Here is a 17716-nt window from a genome sequence, read left to right as displayed (position 1 = left end):
CCCCACCATCCCTAGCATTTCTTCCATCCCTGGAAAAGATCGCCAAGAGGTCATGGGATACTCCAGCATCCATTTCCTCTACTTCCAGGAAGATTGAAAACCTTTACAGGGTCACCCCTTCAGGACCGTCTTGGCTATTTAACCACCCAAGACCCAATTCGGCCATTGTCGAAGGCTCACAAACCTCCTTTGCAGCTCGCCCCTCCTCATCCCCCATGGATAAGGAGAGTAGAAAAATTGATGGCCTGGCAAAAAAGTTTTATGCCTCCGCTGCCTTGGACATAAAAATTGCCAACTACGCAGCGTGCATGGGGGCATATGTCCAGCTCCTTATGGAAAAAATGGACCCTATCATCAGTGAACTTCCTGATGATAAGAAAAGGATTATGTCCGCCATCCGCAACGAGGCCCACTCTGTGGGTGGCCAGCAAATAATATCAGCACGACACTCAACCGATTGCTCCTCCAAGATCCTCTCTGGATCCGTAGCTCTCCGCCGATATGCCTGGCTCCGTTCCTCAGATTTGACTCCCCAAGCCAAAGCGGCAATAGAGGACATGCCATTTGATAATTCTGGCCTATTCAATAAAGAGACAGACGAAAAGTTAAGCTTTCGTTATAGAATGAAAACAGCTGCCAAGAAACACGGCATGTCAGCCTCATCCTCCAGGCCAGCTAAGCAACGGTACAGTGGCCAACGGAACTGGTTCCACCACGGCCAGCAACGCTTCCACCATCCCGAGAGACAGTTCCAGCCTCAAGATTCCACACGCCAGGGCGGACGCTCCAGGTCTCCCTCTCAACAAGACCGTCGCCAGCTGTCTCAAAGCCGTTACCAACCAGGTTATAAGAAAAAAGATGCTAGGGGCAAAAAGAGATTCTGAAGCCCCCTAGCGCACTTCGTCACCTCCCACACAGAGGGGTTGCAGCCCTTTTATAACACCTGGGCTTCCATCTCAACAGACTCCTGGGTCCTAAATATAGTCCAAAGGGGTTATACCCTGGAGTTCTCTACGCTCCCTACCACCGGAGCTATCATTACCACCTTACCCTCGGACACCCTTCTCGACGAAGTGCGCTCCCTTTTGGACAAGGGCGCTATCGAGCCTGTACAACCTTCCCAGGCCCGATACTGCTTTTTTTCCAAATACTTCATTGTCCCTAAAAAACCTGAAGGCCTTAGGCCAATTTTGGACTTACGCGCCCTTAACACCTTCATAGCTTATAGACGCTTCAGGATGGTAACCCTTGCTTCTATTCTGCCACTCTTGCAGAAAGATGCCTGGTTCGCCACGCTGGACCTGAAGGACGCCTATTTTCACATTGCGATACAGAGCGACCACCGCAGATTCCTCGCCTTCACCGTTGGACCAGATTTCTTTCAATACAAGGTCCTTCCATTTGGCCTGTCTTCAGCACCAAGAGTCTTCACGAAGTGCATGGCTCCTGTCATAGCTTATCTACGTCAGCAGGGGATCGTAGTGTTTCCCTATCTGGACGACTGGCTATTCACGGCACCATCCAGAGAGGCCCTTCAACACCAGATGGACTTTGCCCCAGACCTACTGGCATCATTGGGACTTCGTGTCAACCTCGAAAAATCCCAATTGACCCCGTCCAGACAAATCAATTTTATAGGCACATTGCTGGACTCAGAAGCAGCCAGGGCCTACCTCCCGCAGTCCAGATTCCAAGCCCTAACATTCGCCATACGAGCCTGTCTACGGTACAGACACCTACCAGCCCATGTGATACAGGTGGCGATGGGACACTTAGCCTCCACAACCTTCGTTACCCTTTGGGCAAGACTGCGCCTCAGACCCGTACAGTCTTGGTTCCTGTCCACCTTCGATCCGGTGAGGGACCATCCGGACAAGGTTCTCACCATTCCAAGGAAGGTCCAAGCCTCGCTGAGATGGTGGCTCCAACCAGACAACGTCTGCTCAGGCATGCCATTTATTCCGCCTTCGCCAGAGATAACTCTGACAACGGATGCATCCCGACAGGGATGGGGTGCCCATGCGTTAGGACTCACTGTAAAGGACAAATGGACATTAACGGAGTTGAACCTCCACATCAATGCATTGGAAATGTTGGCAGTAGAGAAAGCACTCAGGGCCTTTCAAAGCTTACTCTCCGACAAGGTGGTACTCCTCCTAACGGACAACACCACGACCATGTATTACCTCAACAAACAAGGAGGTACAAGATCGAGGACTCTCCTAGCCATCACACTTCGGATCTGGGACTGGTGCATACAGCACAACATTCTGCTTCAGTGCATCCACCTCCCAGGAGAGGAGAACGACCTAGCGGATCAACTCAGCAGGTCCCAGACAACATGCCACGAATGGAAACTACACCCAGAAGTAGTCTCCCGCCTCTTTCAACGATGGGGCACGCCTATAGTGGACCTATTCGCTTCCCCCAGCAATGCCCAGCTGGAAAAGTATTGCTCACGGGTCCGGGGAGCAGACTCCCTGGGCAATGCCTTTCAATTTCAATGGACAAACGGCCTCCTTTATGCGTTTCCCCCCTTTCCACTAATCACCAGAGTACTGACAAAAATGTGGACGGACTCCACGGAAGCAATCTTGATCACCCCGTGGTGGCCCAGGCAGCCGTGGTTTGCTCCCCTGCTTCAACGGGCCCAAGAACATCTTCGCTTGAAGCACCGTCCCGATTTACTTTCGCTGCACGACGGACAAGTCCACCATCCCGAGATGAAGTCTCTCCCATTGGTGGCATGGAAGATTCAGTCCTAAAATCTCTACCATCCAGTATACAGGATGTGATTAGGGCTGCCCAGAGACCATCTACTCAGAGGTCCTACGCCTATAAATGGGACAGATTTCTTGCCTTCTTACGAACCAGAGAAGTTCCACCATCCCGTGTTTCCATCCCAATAGTCCTGGAATTTCTTATGACACTAACTGAGGCAGGTCTCTCCTTGAGTTCTATCAAGTGCTACCTATCTGCTATCTCATCGCACTACTGCTTTCAAGACAAACCTTCCTTGTTTAAAGACCCTCTCATAAAGAGGTTCTTAAAAGGTTTTAACAATCTACATCCCCCGGTTGTAGATCCTTCGCCTCAATGGAGCCTAGACACTGTTCTGGCTTATCTAGCCTCTAAACCCTTTGAACCGTTAGCTACCACGGACTTGAGACTCCTGACCTGGAAGACAGCCTTCTTGGTAGCTATCACATCAGCCCGCCGGGCTGGAGAACTGTGTGCCCTTAGAATGGATCAACCCTTTCTGCGTTTTCACAAGGACAAAGTGGTCCTCCGGACAGACATTACCTTCTTGCCGAAGGTAGTATCTGCCTTTCACATCAACCAGGACATCGTTTTACCGACTCTGGCTCCTAATCCGACCACAGACTCTGAACGTCAGCTCCACACTCTGGATGTGAGGAGAGCACTGGCGTTTTACTTGGACAGGACAGCTGGTTCCAGGCGTTCAGAGAGACTATTCGTATGTTACTCCGAAGCCAAGAAGGGGCTGCCGGTGTCACCGCAGAGGTTCTCCAAGTGGGTGGTCAACACCATCCGCCTCTGCTACGAACTGGCTGATAAGCCCTTACTTGGTCGGGTTAGAGCCCATTCAACGAGGGCGGTAGCAGCATCCGCAGCCTTTTTGTCAGGAATTCCCCTCGAAGAGGTGTGCAAGGCTGCCGTCTGGTCCCAACCATTGACATTCATTACACATTATAGGCTGGACGCCAGGGCCAGACAGGATGCAGCATTTGGGAGGGCAGTGTTGCTTTCTGCCATTCATTGATCTGTGGTATGTCAATAAACAACACAGGTGTTTGGTTTACATACTTTATTGTATTTCTTTCATGTTAATCGACACTCCCTCCTCCAGAGACTATTGCTCGCTAGTCGAACCCATTTGTGTGATTCGCAGAGACCACGAAGAAGAAGGACAGGTTGCTCACCTGTAACTGTGTTTCTTCGAGTGGTCATCTGCGAATTCACACAAACCCACCCATCCTTCCCCTCAGTGTCTGCTCATTTGACAACGCTTGTTGCCGCGCTGTTTGCGGCTCATTCGGAACTGAAGAAGGGCGGACCGCCAGGGGACTTATATACGGGATGGGCGGGGCTACCGCCAAAAAGTTGCAAAGAGACTGCAGAAAGTTACATGACTTTCTGCCCAGAGATTCTAGAAGTTTCCGAGTTTGCTGCGCATGCGCAGAAATAACCCATTTGTGTGAATTCGCAGATGACCACTCGAAGAAACACAGTTACAGGTGAGCAACCTGTCCTTACATGACAATTAGAAGCAAGAAATAGTCTCCTGTCTTTATTTCCATATAGGGGGAATACAGTCACCCTCCAGATCCAACAAATTATGGTAGAGTAGCCCTACAAACCCAAAGAGCTATATTTCCATGTTATCTATCAGTTATGTATTCATTTTTTCATATCATGGTCAACATGGTCTTGAAGAGCCTGGTGAGTGTTTGATTGGGAAACAGTCCAGGAACCCAGTCTCTGGGGCAGAGGATAAATTGACATAAATCAGACATTAAGAATGGGAATACACAAAAACTGTCAGCAGAACATTTCAGTCAGTCTTCCTGGATATTCCATCTAAGAACAGCAGTCCTTGAACAAAAAAACTATGAAGGAAGATTGGAAAGAGTAACAGCAGAAATGAAATTTATCCACAGACTACAGTCCATCAGCAATGGGTTGAACAAAGATAATGGTTTCCTGTCATTACACACATTTCAACACTAACTCCCGTCCTCATGAAGGTGTCCATCACATCACTCTCTGTTTCCCACACTCATTCATTCTCTTCATCTACAGGCTGCAGCTTCCACTGCCTTTGTCCACCAACAACTGTCGACTGCCATTAAAACTGGACTTGCCGTTTCATTTCCATACACCAAAGATTTTGATTTTGAATTGACATTCTCATGCACTAATTGCATATATAGGCCTTTCCCTTTTCACTCCACCAAAAGCATCTGAGGAAGTAGACTTTAGTCTACCAAAGCTCATGCTGCCAATTCCTTTCTTTCAGTAGTCTCAAAGGTGCTACAAGATTTCTTCACATATTCAGGGTAGTAGTTATCAAGACATGACAAATGGGCCTTGGCTTCTTGATTTATGCCATTGAAAACCCACTGGATGACCTTGGGCAAGTCACATGCTCTGAGCCTTGGGGGAAGGCAAAGGCAAAGGCAAACCAGCTCTTGCCAAGAAAACCCCATGGTAAGTTCTTCTTAGGGTTGCCATAAGTCAGAAATGACTTGGAGGCACACAACAAGATTCCTCATTCTAGGGTAGATTTTATTCTTCTCCCTGCTCCCTAGCTGCATTCATGCATGTGAGCAGCATTGTACCTTGTACGATAGTGCCTTTTTCCTGGATAGTTGTCACTTGTGATCATGCCTTGCCTACTGATTTAGAATCAGAGTTGGAAAAGACCCCAAGGGCCATCAGGTCCAGCCCCCTGACATGCGGGACTACCCAATCAAAGTACCCCTGACAGATAGCCATCCAGCCTTTGTTTAAAAAACTTCAAAAAAGGAAACTCCACCACATTGCAAGGCAGCATATTCTACTGTTGAACAGCTCTTACTGTCAGAAAGTTCTTCCTAATGTTGAGGGGGAATCTCTTTTGCTGTAATCCTATTCCTATAGTCTTATCTCTTTTCCTTGTTTTATTCTCGGCACCTGCAAAAGAACAAACTTGCTCCATCCTCAGTTTGACATCTTTTCAAACATTTAAACAAGGCTATCATATCATGTCACCTCTTAACTGTCTCTTCTCCAGGCTGAACATAGCCAACTTCCTAAGTCGCTCCTCACAGTGCATGGTTACCAGATCTTTCACCATTTTTGTCTCCCTCCAGTTTGCAAAGTAGATGGATGACATGAGATGATGACATCATGTTCCCAGTAGCTGCCATACCGCTGAATTTTGGAGTAACTCCTGTTCCCAAATCACCTCCAAAGCCAACCCCACATATACACCATTTATAGTAGTTCAGTCTAGTGGCTAAAGGTAAAGGTTTCCCTTTTGATGTGATTGTCAAGTCAGGTCTAACTGTCGGGGGCAATGCTCATCTCTGTTACTAAGCTGAAGGAGCCAGGTTGTCAAAGACAACTCCATGGACACATGATCAGCATAACTAAACACCGAGGCACACAGATCACTGTTACTTTTCCACTGAAGTGGTACCTATTTATCTACTTGCACTTTTACATGCTTTCAAACTCCTAGGTTGGCAGAAGCTGGGACTAGTGACAGGGGCTCACTCCATCACATGGTGCTTGGGTCTTGAACTGCCCATCTGCTATCCTTACGAATGTCAGAGTCAGCATCTTAACTGCTAAGCCACCGTTAGTGGCTACCAGGACATAAGTAATTGGGATAAAACTAATTCTCTCCAGCTACAGTCTCTGCTGACACATATAAACCGGGGAGAAGATGCACAGATTCAACTAGTGTCTCCAGTTACATGGATGGGTCAGAGATTACTCTGAGAATGATTTTTTTTCCAGGGCGATTACAACTACTTATATCTCAGGATGAAGTCTACTAAGCCAGGCAAATAAACCATCCACTAGCTAGGCTTTTTCTTGTCAGAATTGAGTTTGGGTTTCATGTTAAACTGTGGGAAATATTTTATCATAATATGGTTCAAATCAAGTGTCTGCCTGTAAAGGACAAATATAGTGTTGTGTGCCTCCAAGTCAATTCTGGCTTAACGGAGATCCCAAGACAACCCTATCATGGAGTTTTCATGGCAGAATTTGTTCAGAGGGGGGGAGGGGGTCACCTTTGCCTTCCTCTGAGGCTCAGCAAGTGTGATTTGCCCAAAGTCACCCAATATGTGTCCATGACTGAACAGAGATCTGAACCCTGATCCTAGTCCAGCACTCAAATCACTACACCACATTGGCTCCCACAAATATAATACTACCTTCCATTTCTCTGGGGTTCATTTTGGAGTTCAGACTGCATGAACGTGCTTAGAAAATTCCACTATAGTTTATATGGCACAGCAAGAGATCTGCCTTTCTGCTGAATCCCCTAGGGAAAAGATGCTATTCCTGTTTCTCCCCGAAGTCCTTGACAGCAGTTCTGCATCATTTTCAGTAAAACTCATATGTGAAAGGCCACAAAATGAATGAGTAGACAACTTTTAAGTTGCTAATGTCTAAGAAATCTGTATAAATTCTCCTGACATCCTTTTCCTTGCTCAAAGTGGAAAATTTGGATTGGGGCCATTTTTTAAAATTATTATTATTATTACTATTATTATTTTAAAATCTTTTATCTTCATGGCATACTTGTCAAAATGAAAGGTGATTTGGGAGGGGGGGTAGCTAATACGCCAGAGGATGGTATCAGAATTTTAAAAAATCTTGACAGATTGAAGAGCTGGCCCAAAACTTGGAAAGTGAATTTCAAAAGGGATAAATGTACATGTACAGAAAGGGTCAAGGGTTCTTAATAGACCACAAACTAAACCAGAGACAATAACTATCTCTTTTTTTAAAAAAAATATTATAACTATCTTTAAATAGCTGAACAGTTGCCTTGTGAAAGGTGAAGCCAGTTTGTTTTCTTCTGCTCCAGAGACTAGAACACAAACCAATAGATTTAAATTACAAGAAATGAGATCCCACCTAAGCATTTGAAAGAGGTTTTTTTCTATTGTAAAAGGTGTTCAACAGTGCAATATAATATCTTGGTGGGTGGTGGACTCTCCTTCTTTGGAAGTCTTTAAACAGGGGTTGGATAGAAGTGCTTTAAGTTATGTATTCCTGCATGGCAGGGGACTGGACCTGATGGACATTATGGTCCCTACCAACTCTACGATTTTGTCATTTTATTATTCTATACCAAATTATCACATTTAAATGCCCCCCAAAGTTGTCCTTGCCATGCAGAATGAAGAAGACATTTATCTACTCTGTGGCTGCCTTTTTCCTTTCTGTGGCTGAAAGCAGCTTCATTGTCTACCTAATATAAACCAGGCAAAGGGTGTGTTGGCATACCTTACCACAGCACCATGAAACCACCATGAAATGCATCTCCCAGTCAGGATTTTGAAGCATAAACCAGTTGTACTTTGTCATAAAGAGGAGAAACAATCTAGGGTGCAACAGTCTCACAGAGAAATAGGGAAGAGAACTATTTAATTGCTGGAGCAGGAAGCTTGCCATTGATTTGGAAAATGAATCGGAGTCTATTTCAGTACGACATCCACAGAAGCTTGTATCTCTGTCCACCAAACCTGTTTTTTGGCATTCTATGAATATGTAGAACTTTACCTATCTTTCATTTCTGTAGGCAATAATTTAAATGCTAAAGACTTGGCTCTTGATCTTTTGCTGCTGGAAGCTGACTTCTGGTTTAATTGTATGGTTGACATTTAGTATCCAGAAGTATAGGTAGCAGATTAGGTTAGCAGATGCAACATGAACTGTCCTGCAGTAAAGGTGGAATCAAAGGGGAGTGGGTTCAAGAGGAACAGGCATGAAAGCTTTTAATGCTTTCTCCCAATACACACATCTCAGTATCTGCTGCCTCAGGTGACTGCTACCTCAAGTGATTCTGTCTAATGACAGGGATGGTCCTGATGTTAATCATAAATTGTAGTATACACTGCAAGAAATTTAAGCTATCTGGGTTCTTCAAGGAAATGTTTACAATTAAAATGGGGAAAAATAATGCTGAGAAAGACCTTTATCACCTCACTCCTGCGTGACTCTTTCTGTTAACAGTGAGAATAAGCATGAAGTCGTATTTAAAATAAAGCCATCCATTTTCTCCTGCATCCTTTTGCCCTTCACATATTTTCTCAGAACTGTTTGTTTGAAAAGTAGGCCCGTTACCATTGGTTTTTCTTGTGAAGTTTATCTTGTGAGGTCAATAGGGATTTAAACCAACAAAAGGAAGGGAACAGAAATGTTCTTAGTACATGTGCCTTGGCTTGTAATAATAAATAGCATGCATGATATATTTTGAACAAACAAAAATGTTCTGTCCTGATTAACAGGGGGGAAAACTATTAAGTTCCCTGTCAAGCAACAGCAAAACTTAAAATATTTGAAAGTAATTTAAAATATCAGAAGTAATTTAAAATATGAGGAGAGTGGACCCTGTATGTTGGATAGTCTCTGACTTTTGAATTCAAGTATAATGTAACCAATTCCAATGTGGCAAAATTTCTGTAACATGACTTTCTCCACTTTATTTTCATGTTGGAAAGGCTTGAATTAGCTGCATTCCACCCCCCGCCCCAGCTTTAAAATTCATATCAGTGGAAGCATTTCTTGACTAGGGTATTCTATTGTATTAACTTGCATTGTTTTATTTAAACAAATGGTTGTATATATGAAATGGAAAGATAAAATCACTTCTAATTGGCTCTGTCAGGATGGAACAACTATTGCATAAAAATAGGAAGTCTGTGAAGATATAAAGATACTTTTATATATATATATATTTTAAATGGCACAGTTTCTTTTAAAAACTTAGACTACTGAATTTACTTAGTGATTTACTTAGCGATTTATGATTCATTTAGTTGGACATTTTTATCGCATACAATGAAGGAGTCATTCTGCATCATGAAGAATTGTATTGGAAAATTTTATTTGATATTTATTTAACTTTCTTGAAAGTAAAATAGTAAAACATCATCACAAATATAAATCACTGTTCATTCAGGAAATATGATAAAAATGATTAAAGCATATATAAGCAAAACACTAATGAATCTTTATGCAATCTAATGTTATCAGTTATTTCACTGAGCAAAGTATTCAGCTCTTTCAGAATCCAAGTATTTCATTGGAATGACCAAATTAAAACAAACATGCTATGGATATTTCTATTAATCTGTTTTATCTATTGTCATCAGGTGGTTAAAGATCTTTGTATGGTCCCAGTTCAGACCATAGGATCATGTTTATCTTATGTGAAGACAGTAGGCCTTTTCACACTACACAAATATAGCAGAATGATTCCATTTTAACTGATATGGCTCCATCCTCTAGAATCCTAAAGGTGACCATATGAATAAAGATTTCCAAGATCATCAACTCTTCTGCTCAGATTTTCAGATCCAGGGTTGTGACTTCTTTGATTGAATCAATCTACCTGTAGTGTGCTTTTCTCTTTTCCTACCACCTTCCACTTTACCAAGAGTTATCATCTTTCCCAATGAGTCACATTCCATGATATGTCCAAGATACTATAGCCTCTGTTTGATCATTTTCACTTCTATGTGCAGGTTTGATTTGCTGTAAAACCCATTCTTCTTCCTTGTTGTTGTTTTAGCAGTCCATTGTATCTGTAGACCTCTTCTCCAGCACCACTTTTCAAATGACTTGATTTTCTTCTATTACACCCTGTTAAAGTGAGTGAGCATGTGCCAGCAGAGCAAGCAGTGTTATTTGGTGGACCAGGATCTTTATCTTGCCTCAAAACCATGTTTTTTTAATTGGCTTTCTGAATTCTTTACCACATAAGCTTGCTCCCTGCTGTTTAATGGCAAGAAAATGCATTCTGATGCCTTGCTATTCCTATGTTATCAAAGCTACTTTCACACAATAACTGCAGTCTTCCCCTCCCTCCTTTCCTTTTTTTCTTTTTTAGGGATTTGAAGCCAGAAAATATCCTGTTAGATGATTATGGTAAGTATGAGTGCTTTAGGCAAAGCCTCATCTTCCACAGTAAAGTGGCTTATATTTAGTTGTGCTACATAGTATTGTACAAGGTGAAATCATTATCTGCAGTGGTTGAGAGACGGAGCAGTAACTAATGCTTGTCTTGAGATACAGAAAATGATAGAACTTTAGCCAGTATGAATGAGAAAGAAAAGCAGGGAAAGTGTAGTTATGAAAAGCCATGTGTGTTAGGTTAATGATAACATAGCTGACAATGACAGATTGTCTTTATTCCATAACTCTGAGAATCTTCCCAAATAAATATGGTACCTGGATTTGGATGGTTCACATTTCTTTCCAAATGTATTCCATCCTGTTCTTCAGAGTAATCTCCATGACAAAACATCACCTTATTTTTTTTGTATTCACTGGCTAAACAAGAATCCAACTCAACATTAGGAAAGAGTTTCCTGACAGTAAGAGCTGTTTGACAGTGGAACACACTCTCTTGGAGTGTGGTGGAGTTTCCTTCTTTGGAGATTTTTAAAGCGCTGGATTGCCATCTGTCAGGGGTGCTTTGATTTTGTATTCCTGCATGGCAATGGGTTGGACTGGATAGCCCTTGTGGACTCTTCCAACTCTTATGATTCTATTATTATAATGTCAAATAACATAAGGGTGAAGCACACAGTCAAAATGAAGTGGCTTCTGGCTACTTTGGAGGTGTGGCAACATGCACCTACAAAGCAGTTGGAAGCTGTGCTGAAGCCACACTGCGGTCCTTAATACTGAAGCAAAAAGGAACCGGAATAAACTGATTCCTGGCAATGCCAATCTGCCCCTGTATGATCAGCCTGCCTTTGGAGCAGGCCTTGTGATCAGCAGAGTTCCAATCTGCTTGGGTCCAGAATGGACTCAGGCCACTCTTTCATGCCTATCTGCTCTGTCCCATGTTCTCTGCTTTTCACAGTGGATTTGGACCTTAATAATAGAACATATTTTTGAATGCTGAACACCCCAGGTATCCCCGATAAAGTCAATTCATTAATAGTTGAGGTTAAAAGCTCCTGTTTAAGAACATGGAGAAGAGCTGCTATGCATATCTTGCCAAGACAGTCAGATAGTCTGCTATAATGTAGTGTGAAGCCAAAATATTCAATCAGACAGTTTCTTTACATTTGAATAAAGGGTGCAAAAATCCAAGCCCTTGAAGATTGAATGAATCTTAAGGAGGTGGGGAAATTTTTCTTCTGCCTTAAACAGGAATAGACCAAGAGTTTGTCTTTTCTTTCATGTGGCTTAGCTGCTCTATCACAGAATGCCATATCTTGATTTAGCATAACTTCCAGTAGCATTCTGTTCCAGAAATATGTTCGGTTCTTGTTTTTAAAATGACAGGAAAAAACTGCCCATGTTATCTTTAAGCTAAGATGAACATTTGTGAGATATATGCCAACCTCTCAAATTTGAAAAAAAAAAAATCTGTCTCCCCTTTTATGCAGGATTAATGGTCCTGCAGAATGGGAAAGATTTTTGGCCCAGCCTCTAATAGAGAGCCATTTCTTTTGTTCCTTTGAGCAGTTTTCCAGATGAGGTCCTCCAAAAAGCTAGTATTATTTTTGTCCTGCAGTGACAAAATGTTCATTTTAATAATGCTCATTTAATAGGAAAAAAAATACTATTTTCTACAGATTTTGTGTTTGTGCTAGAACATTTGCTTTTTTTTCTACCCCATTTAGGCCATATCAGAATCTCTGATTTGGGTCTAGCTGTTAAAATCCCCGAGGGTGAATCAATCCGTGGACGGGTAGGAACAGTTGGTTATATGGGTATGTGATTTGGTGTCTTATGTTTTCTTGTTACTGGGTTTGAATGTTGCTTTTTCAAACTCTGCAGTGCAGAGCAATCAAAACATAATAATGCCTGACAAAGCAAGCATAAAGCAGCACTGGTAAAGCATTATCTGGGTCATCTTCTGATAAAGTGGAAACACTAATTACAATTTCCACGTCCCTGCCACCAAAACAGTGCAGGTTATCATATGTTTACTTAATGAAATCTGTTCCACTTCCAAGATCCTGATTTCCAAAGATTTGAGAATTACTTTATAAGAATTGTGGTGGCACAGAACAAACATATGTAAGGGATGTCATTAGTAGACATGGTGTTCATGAATAGGAATTGAATGGATAGCATAAAGAGAAAATGGTGGCTCAGTTTGTACTGCAACTGTGAGTATATGAGAATACATTCAGTATAGGAAACAGTTCTCCATACTTGATAGGAGCAATTACATTTACATGTCATAAAATTGAACCATTTCAGAAGGAATAGAGTGTTAGAAAAATAGAGCACCTAGTTCATATGCTTGCAAGAATATAAGCTACTTATTTGTCAGTGTTAGGAAGCTGTGGTCAAACCCATATTTCAAAGTACTTCCAGTAAAGGGAATGAATATGAGATTACTTGAGAAAAGGGATAGTCAGTGGGTTGCATCTGGTTCTTCAAGGCTAATTTTATGGCCTCAGATTCCCACCCCTACCCCACACAAAAAAACAGGCTGTTGAACTTTAGCAGCCAATGGGCAAACACATTAAAACTGAAAGGCAATACTTGTTTTTGTAGTTTGCCATCATACCACAAAACATCTTTTGCAATTAGCACTTGCCACCATACTTGAGCAGTGTGGTTTCCTGTTGAATGGCATTAACGCAGCAATGGGCTGGTGATGGGAACGGCAAGTTCTCCCTAACATACCAAAGTTGTCTGCCCAGCTTCAGAATAATAGTGTGGACATTTCCAGATTTTCTCTGACATTGTAAATCACTGTGGGGATACAGCTAATTTCCTGCTGTGTTGTTAAGGGAGACTGATGTGAAATGTTTAATAAATCTACTTTAATGGATAATGTTGATGTGAAAAAGCTTGTGCAGGCACCAGATACTTTAAATTTACATTACATAAGTTGAACTGGAATACTTTGATTTCATAATATCATAATATTATTTAAGTTAACTTTTTAAATTTATGAAAAATTTGAGAGATTTGATCCTAGTAAACTAAATCATAAAGAGTTTATGAAAGAGGTCTGACCCAAAGAAATATCTGTTCTTCTGTCTCTCTGTGTATACTGTCATCTCAGCAGAATTTTGAACATATTTCTCTATAAGAGAATTCATCCTATATTTTCTGAGAAGTTAAAATTCAATATATGAAGTGAATTAAATCACTCCACCTCATGTGGGCCTAGGTTTCTATATTTTAGTTCACCACATGGTGGGGCAATTTCTTCCCTGCTTATGCAAACATCTGGAAATAAAAATACTGTATGGGGTAACGTGCAGAAAATTATTTCCAACTGCCTGGTGAATCACTCCATATAAACGCCTTGCCTCCTGATTACAACTGCATGTGGAATGACTTAAAGTGCTGTCCCAGTGGTAGCTGTAACATAAATTGATTCTTAGCCAAGGCCCAGATGGAATCGTTTATTTAATTCTTTGAATTTAAGCCAGACTTTGAATAAGTAAATTTTTTTGGACTACAACTTCCAGAATCTCACAGCCATCATATGCCAGTGGCCATGATGGCTGGGGGATTCTGGAAGTTTTAGTAAAATAGTAACTTTTTAAAACTCTGAATGTGACTGGGAAATGTTTATTAGCTATCAGTGTGACAATGTCAACGTAGGACTGGCTGCCTTTTATGGATTTTGTCTTTCTGTCTTCCCCAGCTCCCGAAGTTCTGAATAACCAGCGATATACACTTAGCCCTGACTACTGGGGTTTAGGCTGCCTGATCTATGAAATGATTGCAGGACAATCACCTTTTCGTGGAAGGAAAGAGAAGGTGAAGCGAGAAGAGGTAGACAGGAGAGTCTTGGAGACTGAAGAGGTGTATTCCCATAAATTCTCTGAAGAGGCAAAGTCTATCTGTAAAATGGTAAGGGATGACTCCTTTTTTAGTTGTGAGGCTCACAAATAATTCACAGATTTTATTGCGCAGGTATGGTTTAGCAGAGGATGTTAAACCAAAGTAAGACTCATATTTCAGGTAAGCACTGAAGTGGTACAACATAAGAGTGAATCCAATTATGGCTTTCAGAAACTCATGAGTGTTGTTTCTAGGCATTTGAAAGGGAAGGGGCAGCTTCAGAAATTAATTACTCTCTGTGGCAATTCCAGAATTTGTGGGGCCCTTGGTCAAGTCATTCCCTGAGGGATTCCTCCTTCAACTGGAAAAAGCAAAGAAAAGGAGAGTGCTGTCACTTGCCTCTCACCTTCTTGGGTGCACTTTGCAAAATGAGTATAGTGGCACCTATGGACCCTTTCCATGTTTTGATCCCAGCCAACACCCGGTCTTGCTGTCCTTTTGCAGCCAGCCATCTGTCACTCATATGCATTAATTTGAGTTCTGGTAACAAAGGCCCTGAACAGACAGGCCAAAATAAAGCTGCTTCTGGTCACTTTGGAGCTATGCTGTTTAAATGACACATGCATCTTAAGAGGCCAGAAGCTGTGCTAAAGCTGTGCTCCAGTCCTTAAGACTGGAGCGTGGCTTTGGGGTGGCTTCCGGCCTCTTAGGACGCATGCATCATTTAAACATCAGGAGAAGAAGAGAGACCAAAGCACAGTGGCATCATCTGTGAATAGATTTTAAGGCCTGGTACCCATTACCATTTCTGAAATAAGGGAGTCAAAGAGATAGCAGGGAACACAAAGGTCTAACTCCTGTTGTTTATCCCTAGAAGAGTAAACTTGTTGTTGTTGTGTGCCTTCAAGTTTTTTCCAATTTATGGCAACCCTAAGGCAAACATGTCATGGGGTTTTCCTGATCAGATTTGTTTGGAGAAGGTTTGCCGTTGTCTTCCCCTGAGGAAGAGCATGTGACTTGCCCAAGGTCACCCAGTGAGTTTCATGGCTGAATGAGGAATCAAACCCTGGTCTTCAAAGTCTTAGTCCAACATTCAAACCACTACACCACACTGGCTGTGATTCCTCCAAGGGCCTAAATACCCCACAGACGAGATCCCATTTGATCTTGGAAACTAAATAGGGTTAGTCAGGGTTAGTACTTGAATGGGAGCCTGCCAATGAATACCTTGTTCTGTAGCCTATATTTCAGAAGAAGGAACTAGCAAAATCACCTTTGAGTATTTAACAGGCAACTTGAAGGCACACGCACACAGAGTTTGTTGTTGTTGTTAACTGCACTTGAATTGGCCCCAACCCTGTGGATGAAACATCTCCAAGACCCCCTATCCACCACTGCTCTGCATAGTCCCTGCAAATCCATACCCGGGGCCGCGACTATACCCATTCATTCACTAGGACTCACCTATGCCTGTGTTGACTCATCATTCAGCAGTTGAGTCAGAGGGTCTACTCAAGTTGGAACTAACCAAAAGGATTCCATCCTACACTTCCCCTGCCCTTTGTCCAGCAACAAAATGATCTACTGTGGAGTGGCTATTGAGGCCATAGTGTTAATACTAATACTTAAAGGGGAAAATGAAAGAGACTTGATCCATGCATGGTTCTCTTGTTCCTATGCTGTGGTCCAAATGCTTTCATAGCTGTATCTTCACATATTTTGTAAACTGGTGGAATAGAACCAGCAAAAATAGACCCCAGTGTAATGGCAAGACTTACTCTGCAAAAATTTCTCCAGTCTATTTCCTACCTTCAGTAAACAATGCTTGTGTTATGGCTATGTGGGCATAGTGTCATCCGCACTGTCTTTCTGTTTATATCCTTTTCACTTTGTGGACAGTTTAGCAGGAGAATTTTCCAGAACCATTAGCCAAATTGTTTCTAGGATTTCAGCAAGCAAGAGGTTGCCCCTGTCTGTTGATACTGAAGAACATATGAAACAATCACATGGAACAATGAGAGGAGCTCAAGTGCACAGTGCTTTCTGTTGTCTGTGTAGCCAGGTCCTAACTGCATGTATTTAATTATTAAAATAATGTCTTAATTTGCAAATCCATATAAAGATTTGATGTTTATACTGTGTGCTGAAGATTAGCTTTTCTACTGGTGCCATCTAATGGACACAGGGAAACAGCTGTATTGCAGCTTTTGTAAATATTTTTTCCTTACAGTGGTGTTTTAATTCTCTTATCATCTTAAGTATTTTTATTTAATAATTTAACAATGCGATCCAACACATGTCTGCTCAGAAGTAAATCGCATTGGCTGGCACCCTATTAGTAATATATGCATTTTTAAGTTACTCTACATATGCCATAGCACAGTGGACTCATTGTGTTGACAGGGACAGAAGTGGAGATGCGCATACAGCAATGTTGTCCCATTATGTTTGTGTGTTATGCTGTGCACTGCAGTTGTACATTGCATATTGGACATGGTGGTTGTGCTTTATGCATTGCAATTGTGCATTGTGCAATGACTTTCAGATATTGACCTTTGCATGATTCTGCTATTCTGCATGAGTCATAGAATCATAGAGTTGGAAGAGACCGCAAGGACAATCCTGTCCAACCCCCTGCCATGCAGGAAGAGCCAATCAAATCACTCCTGAAAGGTGGTTATCCAGCCTCTGTTTAAAAACTTCCAAAGTAGGAGACTCCAGCACACACTGAGCCAGCATCGAACAGTTCTTACCATCAGAAAGTTGATCTGTATATTTAGGTGGAATCTCTATTCCTGTAGATTGAATCCATTGCTTCATGTCCTAGTGTAGAGTAGTAGAAAACCAGCTTCTTCCTACTTCAGTATGACATTCTTTCAAATATTTAAACATTGCTTTATTCTGCATGAGGGTATTCTGCTGGTCTGTGTACACTACATTGAAGGGATGTTGGATTGTAGCTAATGAATCCAGTAGGGATTCATATCAGGTAAGCAAGTATAGGATTTCAGCCTCATCACTCCATCATAAACATCCACTGTGTGACCATGGGCAAATCCCACTCTCTCAGCCTCAGAGAATGGCAATGGCAAACCCACTCTGAAGAAAGTTGCCAAGGAAACCCTGTGATAGGTTTGCCTTAGCATTGCCATAAGTCAGAAACGACTTGAAAGCAAAACAACACAACACACAC

At 42.2% G+C, this 17716-nt stretch overlaps 1 protein-coding gene across 3 annotated transcripts in view; it reads left to right on the top strand.

Moving 5' to 3' along the window:
* The window catches only part of GRK5 (G protein-coupled receptor kinase 5), a 244695-nt gene that overhangs the window by 211859 nt on the left and 15120 nt on the right, over positions 1-17716 (top strand). For all 3 annotated transcript variants that reach the window (XM_042458695.1, XM_042458696.1, XM_042458694.1), the window contains exons 10-12: positions 10640-10677; positions 12390-12479; positions 14384-14592. In XM_042458695.1, the coding sequence (XP_042314629.1) occupies positions 10640-10677; positions 12390-12479; positions 14384-14592 (337 nt within the window). The remainder of the gene's footprint in view (positions 1-10639; positions 10678-12389; positions 12480-14383; positions 14593-17716) is intronic.

This window comes from Sceloporus undulatus, chromosome 3 (assembly GCF_019175285.1).
Source record: "Sceloporus undulatus isolate JIND9_A2432 ecotype Alabama chromosome 3, SceUnd_v1.1, whole genome shotgun sequence".
Lineage (NCBI taxonomy): Eukaryota > Metazoa > Chordata > Lepidosauria > Squamata > Phrynosomatidae > Sceloporus > Sceloporus undulatus.
The sequence above is the reverse complement of the archived record's forward strand: the minus strand, read 5'-3'. Positions and strand labels throughout refer to the sequence as shown.